This window comes from Poecilia reticulata, chromosome 16 (genome assembly GCF_904066995.2).
Source record: "Poecilia reticulata chromosome 16, P_reticulata-male-v2, whole genome shotgun sequence".
Taxonomy (NCBI): Eukaryota; Metazoa; Chordata; class Actinopteri; order Cyprinodontiformes; family Poeciliidae; genus Poecilia; species Poecilia reticulata.
The window spans coordinates 27,572,074-27,586,178 of NC_088845.1; the positions used below are offsets into that span (position 1 = coordinate 27,572,074).

Here is a 14,105-nt window from a genome sequence, read left to right on the forward strand (position 1 = left end):
AAGCCATTCTTTTAACAGCTGCTTTCTTCTTGCCACTCTTCCATAAAAGCCAGGTTCTTGGAGTGCATGACTAAATGTTTTCCTGTCAACAGCGTCTCCCAGCTCAGCTGTGGATATCTGCAGCTCTCATCATGGGCCTCTTGGCTGCTCCAGTAGTCAATGTTCTTCTCTCACCCAGCCAATATGTTTTGGGGGATGTCCTGGTAGAGTTTCAGGCACGTCTCTGTCTTTCCATCTTCAGACATTGACTTGAACATTGTTTCCCTGAGATGTTCAAAATTTGTAATGTTTATTTTAAATCTAACCCTGCTTTAAAATTTTCCACAACAACATAGTTGTGCCAACTTTGCATTATGTTGTAAATAATGATACTTTAATGCAAAATTGCCACTTTTAATGGACTTTTAAAGCAACTTTCAGAGCAACTTTGCATTAAAAGTGCCATTATTTACCGAATGACACTTCATGACAACAGTTATAAACATTCATTTCGCACTTTTTTATGAACTTTAAATAAAGTTCTGGAAAAAATGAAGTGCCCGCTGCACTGAACCTCAGTGAAAACCTCCTTGTTATTCCACCAAATATTGATTTCTGAATTCTTCCTGAGTTAAAACATTGGTATTGTTTCTAAATGAACATTTATTTTAATTTTTTTTTGTGGGGGGCGCGGGGGGAGTTGCTTTATTTGAGGTCTGAAAGCACTGCATCTTTTTCGTTATTTTGACCATTTCTCATTTTCTGCAAATTAATCCTAAGTTTTGCTTTTTCCAGAGCTGTATGTGTTGCTGTTGCTGCTGTTCCACCTAACTTTCGCTTTTGCGGGACAGTAAAAGGTCCCGCAAAAGGGACTATTCTACATTTATTCTATTCTAATAAAGGTAGAACAGAAAGTTTCTATTCTATTCCATTCTATTCTCTTCTAGTTGACCTGTATGTGGCATTTCTTAATTTTTGTCACTGATGTTCTCTAATGAACCTCTGAGGTCTTCACAGAGCAGATTTGTACTGAGAATAACTGAATCAACAATGATTACTCACGGGGTGACTTCCAAAGTGATTGCACTGGATTTTCTTTTGGGTTTATAAAAGTAATAAGGCTCTAACGTTGCTACACCTGATGATTTCTTACTTTAAAACATTTAAATTCATGTTACTTTAGTACTACTTCTCAGTTGTGCATTAGTTTGTGTAGGTCTATCTTATTAAATCTCATTAAAACATAATGAAGTCTGTGGTTCAAAAACGTTCACGGGGTCGATGTATTTTTGCAAGGTACTGTGCATGAATTTTGTGCAAAATACACAACTCGCGATACAGGCAATTTTGCACCAGGACACATTCAAAAAAAAAAAAAAAAAGCACACGCTGCCTGATCTATACAGTTTGAAGCCCACTGGGCCATTTCCTGTTGGTGGTTTCACTTGTCGGGCCTTTGAAGCCGGCTTTAATAATAGGACCCAACAGAACTAATGAAAATGCTCTCTTGTCGGATTAAAAGGGAGCTTCAGTCTCAGCCACCCAACCGCATTTCAGCACAAACATTAGGAGCCCACGGAGGAGGCAGGCGTACACGCAGCGCACAGAAGTGGTTTTACCGACCGCTCCTTCTGATGTGCGCGTGACGCGGGTCAACTCCGTTCACGGCGCGGAGTCACGCGGCCCGTTTCGCCCCGAGATGATGAAAAAAAGAACAAAAAACAAACAAGGTGAAGGCAAAAAAAAAAAAATGTAAAAATTAAGTAAAAGGTAAATCGAGACGTGGATGTTTGTTTCACCTGAATGTGCCGAAAAATTCTGGGTTTTCTTAGCTTTTTTTTTTTTTTTTGTTTGTTTGTTTCCCCCTCGCGCTCTTCCTGGATGCTTTAATGTGTGCCTTGGTGGCCGTCTGCTTAATAAAACTAAGTTTAGTGGTGTTCCTCTCGGTGAGACTTTAGGTTTAATCCCCCTCCTGTCTGGAAGCAGTGACAGTCTGGCCCCAGAGGATGACATCTGTGAATCGTTCATTAACTCGTAATCAGCAGCAGATGTCCACAAAAAAACAATCTCTCTGCCACCTCTCTTCACAGTCACACTCCATTTGATTGACATGTTGCTAGACCCAGCTGGATGTATATTAAAGGTCACTTGGACCAAGCTGATGATTGAAGAAAAAATAATTTTAAAAGATAGTTCCATTATTGGGACAAAAACAACCCGTCTCATGCGTTCAGGTCATGTACCTCTCCCCATCGGTCCCTCTGAGATCATTAAGCAGCCACATTACTTTTATTTCAAATGAGCGCTGCAGAGGGACATTTCCTGTTGGAGTTTACTATCGGCAAAGTCGGCGTGGCACTTACAGCCCGCCACTTACAGGATAACTGGGAATACGCAGCTGCAGAGCGCTGGAAAGACGCAATAAAGGGGGTGCCCAGCGCTCTAAAAATTTAAGCTAGCAAGGCCTCTTGACCAAACATCAGAATTTAACAACTTGGAAGTGAAAATGGATTTGGCAGAGGGATTTGCTTCCTGAGTCCTTCGTTCAAACACATGCGTGTCTTATATCTTTGTAAACGGAATGAATGTCTTGGAATTTTAAGACTGGCATACAGATGTAAGCGCGCGCGTCTCTTTAGCTCGTCAATTCTTGTCAGCTTGAAATTAAACGGGCAGTTCGGGGCTGGTTTCTTTGAATCGTTTTGCCAAATTTGTATATATTTTTTTTTTATGGCCTCGAGTTTTGGCCAGAATTGTGCTTGTAAATCCGGCTTTGGAATGTAGGAATAATGAACATTGGAAATTTAAGGTTTGTTCACCTGCGGGTTTAAATCTCTGCTGCCTTCTACGCCTCTTGAGTTTGAAACAGCTTTTGAGGCTGAATCGGATTACAGAAGTGAGCACTAACATTTGATCAAAGGAAAATAATCCACACAGCATCATTCTGCCACTACCTTGTAACCATGGAGATGATGCCACAGTGTTTTGCGAGTCAGGAAAAAAGTTTAAAAGAAATAAAGTCTCATCTAAACAAAGCATAAGCACAAACAAACGCACTAAACATGGCATATTTGTCGCCATGTTAGCTTGAGGCAAACTTGACAAGACTTTAGGGGTCTTTGTATCTGGAACAATGTACCATCAGCAATAATGATGTTAGATTTTAGAGTTTTTGATTCCCAAGTGGAACACTGGGTGAAACAAATGTGAACGACCTACTTTGGTGTGGACAAGGTATATTCTCTAACATGAATTTTCATGTATTTCCAGTTAATGCCATGATGTGTGGGCAAAAATGCAAGCTGGAGTCTGGGTGAATATGATGGAAAAAGTTATTTTAATAAAGAGTCCAAATAATAAAAACAAACAAAATAAACACAAAACAAAACACAGAGAACACAGACAAAAACAGAACTCAGGACCAAAAAGCCAGCAGGGTAAAGCAGGAATATAATGCGGTATACACAAGAGAAACCAGGGCTGATTAGCTAACGGGTTGCAGGTGTGGTGGGAGAGAGCAGAAGGCAGCCTGAGGAGAGAGAGATAAAAAAAGAGAGAGAGAGAGAGAGCAAATAAGGAAACTAAGAAAATGAATCTAAGAGCAAATAGAGACATGTAAGTAATTCACATAATAGATAAAAATCACTAAGAAGAACTGAACCAAAACAGAAACAATAAAAGAAAAAGACTAAAGAACACAGAATAACAATGAAACTAGAATCAATAGATCAAAGCCCAAAACATCTTAAAACAATCCAGGACCTGACAATTAATAGTTATAGTATTTTAGCATATGTGTGTGTGTGTGTGTGCGCGTGTGTGTGCGTGTGCAACTCACTTTCTAATTTTGGTGGGGTTTTTTAATGCCCAACCACGGACTTGGTTTGTAAATCAGCCTGTGGCTAGAAAACAAGTGTTGCTTGTTTTTATCATGTAACCTGAGTAACTGTGCTATACTTGAATAAATAAACTTGAATTGAATTGAATTCTTATGGTTTCTTTTACCACTATTCCAGTGATCTTCTGGTCTTCATTGGCTTTTGGCAACATAACCACATACAAGTAGCTAAAATCAATGAAAACCCAAACCCACTTTACGACTGCCTAACTTAATAGTCGAAACACCAAATTGACCTTATATGGACAGTGGAATCCATATTAGCAGATGCTAACCTTGATGCTGTTCATTATTTCTCCTTTTGGGAATACAGTCAATTAATGCTCAAGGATTGATCACTTTGCAAATACCAGCCAATAGCATCTCAAGTACCATTATACCTAGATATTTCTGAATCTGTATTTTCTTTTGAATATTTTAGATATGATTTACGAAGAAAATGTATGGATAGTCCTCTGCAATTTCTCCGCCAATGATTTTGAATTGCGTCACACACAGAAAAATCTCAAAAAAGGTCAGAAGATTGAACGGCAAATAGTTGGGCGTCCTCTGTACATATAGGTCAAATTTGTGAATTTCAAGACTAATATTTGTCAACATACAATAATCTCCAACTAGACCTGTGGATCTCTGTACCAGGATTTCTTGCCTGCTTCTCTGACCAACACTGTTTTTTGCTCGTCTCGATGGGTTTTGTGGCCAAATGTTCCCGAACTGCTCATTAACAGAAGCCAGGAAAGCGGTCTGCAGCAATAATGTTGCTGACCAGATGTAATTTGTTTAGTTTCGGAGGTGACTGCTTTACGACTCGCATCTTCTGTTGTATTTTCTTGCATAACAAAATTCCAACCTTCCTCGGTAAATGTGTTTTGCATTTATCGCGTTACGCATAGTTCACTGGTTATTTCGCCTAATGTGCTCTAAGGGACATTCCTCTGCTTCGTATGGCCTAAAACGACTGTGTGTATTGAGAAATATTTAATTCTTGAGAGACGAGTCCTTTATGCTTCAGTTGTAAATAAAATTAGTATTTTTTGGCAGAGCACTGTGGTCCGAGTTCATTCTGGGATTTCAGTTTGTCGGGTTTTTAGCTCTGTTGCCATAACGTCTCTTGGTTAAATTGTGAACTTCTATAAATGCGTAGCCAAGCCACCTGTGAAAAATGTTAGCGCTCTAAATGGACATGGGAGATTTCCAGACTGACATGTGTCCTACGGAAATTTCATATGTGATTTAAAGGGGATTGCGGCGGGGTGCGGGGGGCTGAACCAAAGCGGAGGGAGTTACGTCTGATCTTCCCAGGGAAAGCGTGTGACACGACGTAATACATCTGCTACTGTGCATCTATAAGCTGTCTGGTTAAAACTGACTTTTTTTCCCCTTTTTGATTATACAGTATGGATCTTGGGTTAAATTAGCCATAGGTTGCATTAAAGCATTTTCCCTTGCCCCCGAAACCAGACAGATTTAGCAAAGAGCATATTACACAAAAAAAATGAATAAGTGTGCTTCTAATAAGAGGATGATTGATCGGGTGTCGCACGATAAAAGACAAGTTCCACACCCATGTGCTTGTCGGGGCATTACACAATAGCTGAGATGGATGAGCCACCAATGGCAGGCGCTGGTTCCACGAGAGTACGTCAGCGTTAACGATGCCATCACGCTGTCAGGGCCCAGTCAACCGTGTCCAATCCTCTGGCCTGGAGGCAGAAACTGTGTCATGTAGTGCAAAATAATGGGTTTCCCAAATGCTATTTCATTTCAAGTACTGCATGGAAAACAAGTACTGAACACGTCAACACTTTCTCGTGTTGGTCTTATTGATACATACAAAGAGCTGACATGAAATAGTTCCTGAAATGAAGTTCTATTTGTGTGGAAATAGCACAGGGAGAAGAAAAGTATCAATGAAATTGCTGTAACAGTTTAGCAGTTTTCCTGTTTTGTGAATCTTGACCCATTACGCCACACAATCCGTTGCACCCTGGAGGTTTTGGGAGCCTCTATACATTCACTCTGATCTTCAGATGTTCCTTTTGATTTTCAGCCTGACTTAAGCCAGGCGACTGACTGGGCTGTTCCAGCAGCTTTATTTTCTTCTTTTGAAACCAGAAAGGATTTTACTCATTGGGAATCATTGACTTGTTGAAACATCTGTCCTTTGTTTGAAATCCTTCTTAAGAAGCTCTTGGTACTTTTCTCCATTTATTTTTCTATCATCACCTGGTAAACACCCCCACACTTCCCTGCCTTGTCAGTATGATATATGTACATATATATGGTTTTTCGGAAGGGGCTCAGGGGGTGGATTGTGGTCTTGCACAATGCCTTTTTAAAACATACATTAATTAAACGTTAGTCTCATCTAAACACAGTATTCTTCTCAGTCAGTCATTGACTTGTCCAAATGCTCCTCAAAAAAACAAACTAAAATCAACTTTTGCTTTTTTCTTCTGAAGAGGAGGCTCTTAGTGATGTTTGAAACATCTTTCTCTCTGAGGCTGCGCTTTGGCTCACGAACAGATCTAGATATTCTTTTAATTCCAACAGGAGGAGTGGCTGATGGTAGATAGTTTGTGGTAACATGATGTCCTACATCATGTCCCCAATAGTCTTCACGGGAACATTCAGAAGTTTAGAAAAAGGTACACCACATAGCCAGAAGTTTTGACTCGCCCAACCAAATTATTGAATTTAGGTGGTTGAGCCATAAATATGATCTTGTGTATACAAAATCAAGCTCCTAGGTAAACAGACTTCCTCTACAAACATCTGTGAAGGAAAAGCTCACTATCAGGAGCCACTGATAGGACGCTACCTGCGCAAGTCAAGTTGTGAAATTTCCTCACTACTAGCTAGTCTATAAACAAAAGAGGGAAGGGAATTGGGAATAACAGGAAAGAGGTTAAGCCATGTAAAATCTCGCAGTGTGGTAAGCGGGACCAGGATGACAGGCGCATGGTGTGGAAAGGTTGCCAATAGGAGTTGGCAACCTCTCCATGTCAATCGTTGAGTCAGAACCCCGAGCTTCTGACTCAACGAATGTGAAGGGGCTCGGTGAGCGGATTGATTGATTGGACAATCTGTTTCTTCAGATTGTTTTCTGATGAGACAAATCATTCCTCTCTGCTTGGCCATCCAATGGACGAGTCTGGGTTTGGCAGTTACCAGGGAAACACTGCTTCCATGTCTGCCTTGTATCGAGTTTAAACTCTGGTGCAGATGGGATTATGGTGTGAGGCTGGTTTTCATGAGTTGAGATTGGGCCCTTGGTCCTGGCAAAAGGAACTCATAATGTCTATATCAACATGTCTAGAGCAATTGTATGACTCTTTATCCATGGGAACTGTTAAGGGATGGTTTCTATAGTTCAAACATGACAACGCACGGTGCCTTAAGTTGTGTAAACGAGGTTAGCGTACAGGACCTTGACTGATGTGAGCCTGATAGAGTCCCTTTGGGGTGGATTTGAAGCAGAGATTGCCAACCAGGTGGTCTCACTCAACATCAGCGCTTGACTCCAGAGAAGACTCATGAAATATTCCCATAATCCCTCTCTTAAACCCCATAGAGAGGTATTGCCATTGTAGCATTAAGGGGTGGTCCAAACCCAAAATAAATATTCAGTAAAGTTCATATGTGTAAAGGAAAGAGACTGAAACCTCTTGCCAATATAGTGTATGCAACTGATGGTGTTCATGGGCCCTGCACAAAAAGTCTGCAAAAGTCTTGAGGTGGGTCTGGTAATGAGAAACCTTTTATAGGTCATCACTTTAGACCAAATCATCTGGCATTTATTATCACTGATAGGAACAAGGGTAGCTTTCTATATACTGGTAAATCTTGACTTTAGCTGGGTTTCCATAACTTTGCCAATGTTCACCTAACATTGAAAAAACACATTGTCGCAATTGCAGTGTTTCCAATAAATACAAAACGCAATTAAAATCACACATGATGAAAAACATGCTGTGCCATCGTCCTCCAACTACTTCCTGTCGTCGTCTTCTTTGTGGTTTGCGCCAAGAGCAACCACATCCGGTTGTTGATCACATGACTCATGTGATGGGGGGGGGGAGTGTTTCTATTGCAGTTTTGCAAAATAAACCAATTTTGCTAAATTTCCGAAGAATTACGTCATTGTTGCGCCAAATCTTTTTGTTAAAAAATTTGACGTTTTTCGAAACTGCCATGTTTACAGTGAGTAAATTTACTTTTTAAATCTCAAATTGTGCAATTATATAGTCAATGGAAACACAGCTTCTGTATGCCTTGTGTTTTTAATGTCTTCGATACTTATTTCCCATGTCTGTCCATGTCACTTATGTATTAATTTATACAAATTTCTTACCTCAGATTACCTCAGTTGTCCATTAGGAATATATTTAATTGACATATATATATATATATATATATATATATATATATATATATATATATATATAAATGTTCAGTCTCGTTTTCCTTCACTCTAACTGCAATCAGAAGTGAGACAAGAACACGACAGCTTCAGAGTTTTAGCCACATATATTATAGCCACGGACAGTAATGAAAGGCCTTTTCATGCAGTCACATGAAATGCAGTTTTAATAAAACACAATGTACACATATGCAGTCCTATGACCATACATTAGCTGGAGCCTAATTATTAAACCTAGAATACATCAAAGCATAGTTTCATTTTTTTCTCCTTTTATAAAGCATCAAAATCAGTAGATGAGGTCAAACGAACAGCCTACAAACTTTGCATGACAGAGATATGCACCGATATAAGGAGAGGATATCTCAGAAAAACACCGACAGCGTGAGGCCAAAATTCTCACTGAACAAATAAAATAAGGAAAAAAAAGTACAAAACTGAATTAATAAATAAATCAAATATATACCATATGAATGAAATTGCTATGAGGTGGCTAAGTTTATTATGTTTTTCATTATTTTAATCTGTAGCTTGTATTACAACCATTTTTTTAATTATTATTATTTCTAAAACATTTAGAATGGTGACTGACTCAATACTGAAAATACAGTAATAGGCTTTTATAATTAGATCAACTATGTACAAGTCTGTTGCCATGCTAGTTGAACAACTAAATCTTCTTCTTCTTTTCTTTAATTAACTGACACTATGCAGATACAGCATTAAGCGGTCTGAACGTAAACAGTTTGTGCTGAGAATAAAATATTTCGCAACTATGCATGGGAATTTTTTTCTTCTTCTTCTTCTTCTTCTTCTTAATATTACTCTGGAAAATATACATAACATAAATGGCCACACATGGGAAAACTCTGTTTCCATTTAGAGGGAAGGAAGAAGAGGGGTAGCTTTGACATAAATATATGAACAAAAAACAAACAAACAAACAAACAAAAAAAAACAACCAGTCTCTCTTGTTTCAAGATGCCATTTTTTTTCTTCTTCTTCTTCAGTCCATTAGCATCATTTGCTTCAACCGAACCTTCTCTGCTTCTTCGTCCTGGATGGATTTTTGTCACATCCGTTCCCTCTGGTGCAGTTCAGCTCGCCAACTCCCCTGACTCCTTCCTCCTCTTTACCTGCTGCCCCTCTGGCTCTCCCGCCCTCCGAGTTCTCCTCCGTCTTCCATCGCCCCCCCCCGTACGGTCCGCGTTGTTTGTTAATGACGGGAAGTGAGTTCAGTTCTGTCAACTGTGAAGGTCCACAAGGCGAAAAAAAAGGGGGGAATGGCGTTGGGAGAAAAGTAGAGTCACCTTAGCCGGTCGCAGCAACGGGAGGGGCGTCGGAGGGGGGGAAGTAGTGGGAGGCAGAGCATGTACAAGTACTGAAATCTCGCTTTGTACGGCACGGGTTTCTTGGGGTGTGGGGTCGTCTGCGATTAGGTGTGATGTTTGCGTCCTGGTGGGCGGACAGAAGGAGGAATGGGAGGCGAGTTGGGTGGAGGGCAGCGGGAGGGGGTGTGGTGGGTGAAAGTTGTCAGTCAGAGTATGGGTGCAGCGGCGGCTAGCAGCTTTGCGTTGGTTTCTGTGTTCACTGGGAGGTTTCAGTCCTTACTGGCTGGAGCGCGCAGAGGCCAAGTGGTCGCTGTGCTGGTTCTGGGCCCGAAACCGCAGCCTCTGCTTGTTCTTCTTCTTTGGCTCTTTGGATCGGTGCTTCCCCGAATTACCTGCATAACACACACAAACACACACACGCAAGAACAAAAGATTAATTCGATTTTTAATGTGATTCTTCACTGGAACACAGTCTAATTTGTTCGCCTGCAGGATTTATGTGATAGACTAACATGAACTAGTACATTGATTGATTGGTGTTATTTCAATGAGACAGTGCATATTAATACATGTACAATGTTGCTTAGCAAAATGGTAATTTGCAACCAGTCCCATAAAGCAAACAGCACAAAATAAAAACACTCATACGATTTCATACATAAAAATAAGAAATATGGTGAAAACAAAAAAACATAAAAAAAATGTTTTTTTTTTCAGTTTACAAAACCATGTCTGTCACAAGAATAACTAAAAACACAAAATTTCTCACAGACGCCTGACTGTAAAAATTGTTCAACACATTGTTTAATAAATAAAAATGTGAAAATGGTGAACTTCAGCTCATTTTATCATAACATTTTAAAAGAAAATCCAATGCTATCAGCGTATTTAGAAGATTCCTGTTTAGCAAGTCTAATTTAAATTCTGTATGAAACGATTGGTTCCGTTGTATCGACTGTTGAACAAAAGCAGTAAGAAATCCTGTTTTCAGTTTAACAAATGACGCAGAACACAAACGGAAAAATGTGCTCAGGTCAGATGAAACCAAAACTTTAGATTTTGACTCAGATGCTAGATGCTGCATTCACTGAATTCCCAAAAGCTAAACATGATAGTAGTGGGAATGTGTTACTTCTGCAAGGATAAGAAAGACAGTCAAAATTGTTGGGGAGATACATAAAGACAACGACAGAGAGAGGATTTCAATAAATGGAGGTTTACCTGTTAAAACTTATAGCACAACTGAAATACAATGGAAACTATTAGCAAGGACAGCACAGCAGTACACTGAGCCTGTAGGTTATCCAGTTGCTGCACAATGTGCACATTGAGACTGGAACTACTGCTTAAAATTAAAGTTTATGGACACATCGTTTGGTAACTGGAATTGGCAGATATTCAGTTTTACATTGTACCTGCAACCCACCCAAACTCTGTTTGTATTTGAGGATGTTGAAGCTTTCTTAAACGACTCCACACAGATTGACTTTGTCTTCAAATGTGAGAAAGAAAAAGTTTTTTTATTTAAGTTGAATGTTTTGGGTGTGTTTTTTTTTTTTTTTAGATCTCTGGAAAAGTGTAAAAGAATAGGCCTGGGTTAGTGAAATATTAATAATTAATATTTAAAGTAGTCAATTAGACTGACTTTGGGCTTTCAGGGAGCTACTGCCAATTTGACGATGCGTCATCCTGTCAGCGCTGGGGGCTCAGCTCGCCTCACGTCTCAGGGCCGCATTTCAGTTTTAGAGAAACGTTTGTTCAGCCCGACACATTTGGACGCTCTGAGAACAGACAGGGAAGATTTAAGTGTGGGATGTTGCATAACTCCTTTTCAAAGTTTTGGAAAGGTCCCCCTGCCCAAGGGTAATCCATCCCAGGTTTCACTGGAAAGGGCAAAGCACCCTGGGAAACTTCTGCTTGCGTGTTGGAGGCTGCGCACCCACCGCTCTCTCTGGGACGGTGCAAACTTTGGCTACTGAACCACAAGGCAACAATTTGGCCGCCAAGGCCACAAATAAGATAACGAGGTGTGTGCGTGTGTGTGTGCACGTGTGAGAGAGAGAGAGTGTGAAATGCACGTGTACATAGGGGGGGCAGGACTGATGGGGGGGGCGATTGTGAGGGAATTTGAGGGAGAACAATCTCTAAATGGCGTGGGGAAGGCGGCGCGAGGCTTGGATGATGAGACGGTATCTGTATCTCGATCTGGAACGCGGCAGAACAAGCCGCGCTATGGTTCGTCGACGGGGTGAAGAGCGGGAAAGCGCTGGAGGAACTGCAGTTCTCGCATGCAAGCCCCAGTGCCGGATCCTATTACTGCACTTGTTCGGGCTTCGGTATTTCTCACACAGAATGTAGGTAACGGTGTGTGAAATGTGGCATTATCGCTAATTGCCTCCTTACATGCCGGGCCCCCATGTACCCCCCCCTCCTTCAGAAGACCTGTTTCTCATTGTCCGCACCGCGCTGTGAGGTACATTTTAAAAATATTCACTCTTTAAACTGATGCACATGAGAAAGCGAGATATTGCTTCGCGAGTAGGGTCTCCGAGCCATTTCCTGTAATTAACCCAATCTTGTTAATCTTGCTTTTCTTTTTTTTCTTCTTCTTCTTCTTGCTTTTTGTTGATCTACACTGTAGCAGTGAAGCTTCCCGCACACAGTTCTAGGGGAAAAAAATTGGCCTTTGAATTCTATCTTTTTCATCTCACTCTCATGCCCTTAAATTAAAAAAAAAAAAGAAAAAAAAAAGATTATCAGGGGACTTTGTACACTTGCTGATTCCACTTTAGATTTTTCTGTGAATTACTGTACAATAATGTTTATATAGCCAATCTGAAGCTCAAAGGCATTCTGGTGTGTATGTTCATGTTCCTAATTGCTCTGTAGAGGTCATTTTCATCCAAAAACAGTGTTGCTAGGTGCCAGATAAACATGTTCATTTGTTTTTTCCAGCTCGACATGAATTACACTCGATGGCAATAAAGTGTATGGTGCAGCATTAGACTCCCTCTAGGCCCTCGCGGGCCATTCTTTGTACGCAAGACGCAGTTAAAAAGCGAGAAAGCCCATGCTTACGGCAAATGCCTGGAAATAAGAGCGACATAGTTTCCCTAAGATTCTTTGTGAATGGGTTGGACGATTGCAAAGCAATCCAGAGAAAATGCACGTTAAGGCTGGAAGAAACGCTTGAACTTCAGGTGCACGGGAGAAATGAGTTGGTGACTGGAACGGGCAGGTTTTCAGTCTGCCCGGCCCTAACCGCTGAGACGGGCCAGTCGTGAACTTGAGAATAGGATTTTCTCCAAACTGTATCCACACAAAACACTGCCAGGCTGCACTGGAAACAACAGTCAGCAGTGAAAAGGATGTGATGTTTGCAACTTTCAGTGTCAGAAGTTTTTTTTTTTTTTGTGAAGGACAATTTTGTTTACAAAGACTTCATGATTTATGTTATTTGTTGCTTCTCTTATTTTGTTAATTTATGTTCGCTATTTAAAATGTCTTCCAGTTCCAGTGTTAAATGTTCATTAGAAATAATAATTTTCTTGCATTGTTATGCCATTACCACTATATTACTTGAAAATGGTCTCAAAACAACAATATTATCATTTATCGCGATAACTTCTGGGGCAATTTATTGTCCAGCAAAATTTGTTATCGTGACTGACTTATCCAAGACGTCTGCGGTTCGTTCAGGCTGCCAGAGAAAACGAGTCTTACAGCAGATAAAACAGGAAGCCCGGACAAAGTACAGCAAAGTAGCTCTGTTCGATCCTCTTCCGGTTTAAAACTGTGTCTGATGAGGAACATGTTGGATTTGGAAATGTTAGAAGACACTGTATTCTCAACAATATTAAAAAAAGACTGCTGTGTTTGGTTTCGTTCCATGCCAGCCGCTAAAGCAAGATGTAAAGGCATTAAAAAAACCAAGAAGTTTCAACAAGTAATTTTTCTTGGAACTCGTTGTCAAATCGGCAGGTCAAAGCTTTGCAAACACTGATTAATCATGAAAATATGATTGGAAAAAGAAATCTCTGGTTGAAACAAAATACCCAGAATTTTTCTCTCGTGGTTTAAATTAAGTTTATGTGATTTTACTCTATACTGAAATCTTAAAACCAATAACGATTATCTATTTCAGGTATATCAATGCAGAATTTATCATGCATGCGTATTTCATACAACATGTATAATATAATGGAAAGGTTTAAGGCAGGTAGAAAACTAAGACTGCATCTTGGGTTGAGACAGCAGAATGTAAATCGTAATGCCGCAGTGAAGAACAGCCACTCTGTCACCAACGTGAGGCTGTGGAAACCGGGTCAGCATCGCAAGGTTTAGCATAAAATCCAGATGCGAGGCAGTTAATTAGGGGGATGAAGTTTTCAAAGTAGTCGGGTTTCAAGATGTGTGGTTCAAGCAAGAAATGGGCAATACTGAGGGTGGTAAACACCGCAGTCTTATCAGACGG

The 14,105-nt window shown here is 40.3% G+C and overlaps 1 protein-coding gene across 2 annotated transcripts in view; it reads right to left on the reverse strand.

The window, feature by feature from the left end:
• Nucleotides 1-8,449: 8,449 nt before the first annotated feature.
• The window catches only part of rspo2 (R-spondin 2), a 75,872-nt gene continuing 70,216 nt past the window's right edge, over nucleotides 8,450-14,105 (reverse strand). For both annotated transcript variants that reach the window (XM_017309656.2, XM_008431947.3), the window contains one exon: nucleotides 8,450-10,023. In XM_017309656.2, the coding sequence (XP_017165145.2) occupies nucleotides 9,908-10,023 (116 nt within the window). In that variant the 3' untranslated portion in view covers nucleotides 8,450-9,907. The remainder of the gene's footprint in view (nucleotides 10,024-14,105) is intronic.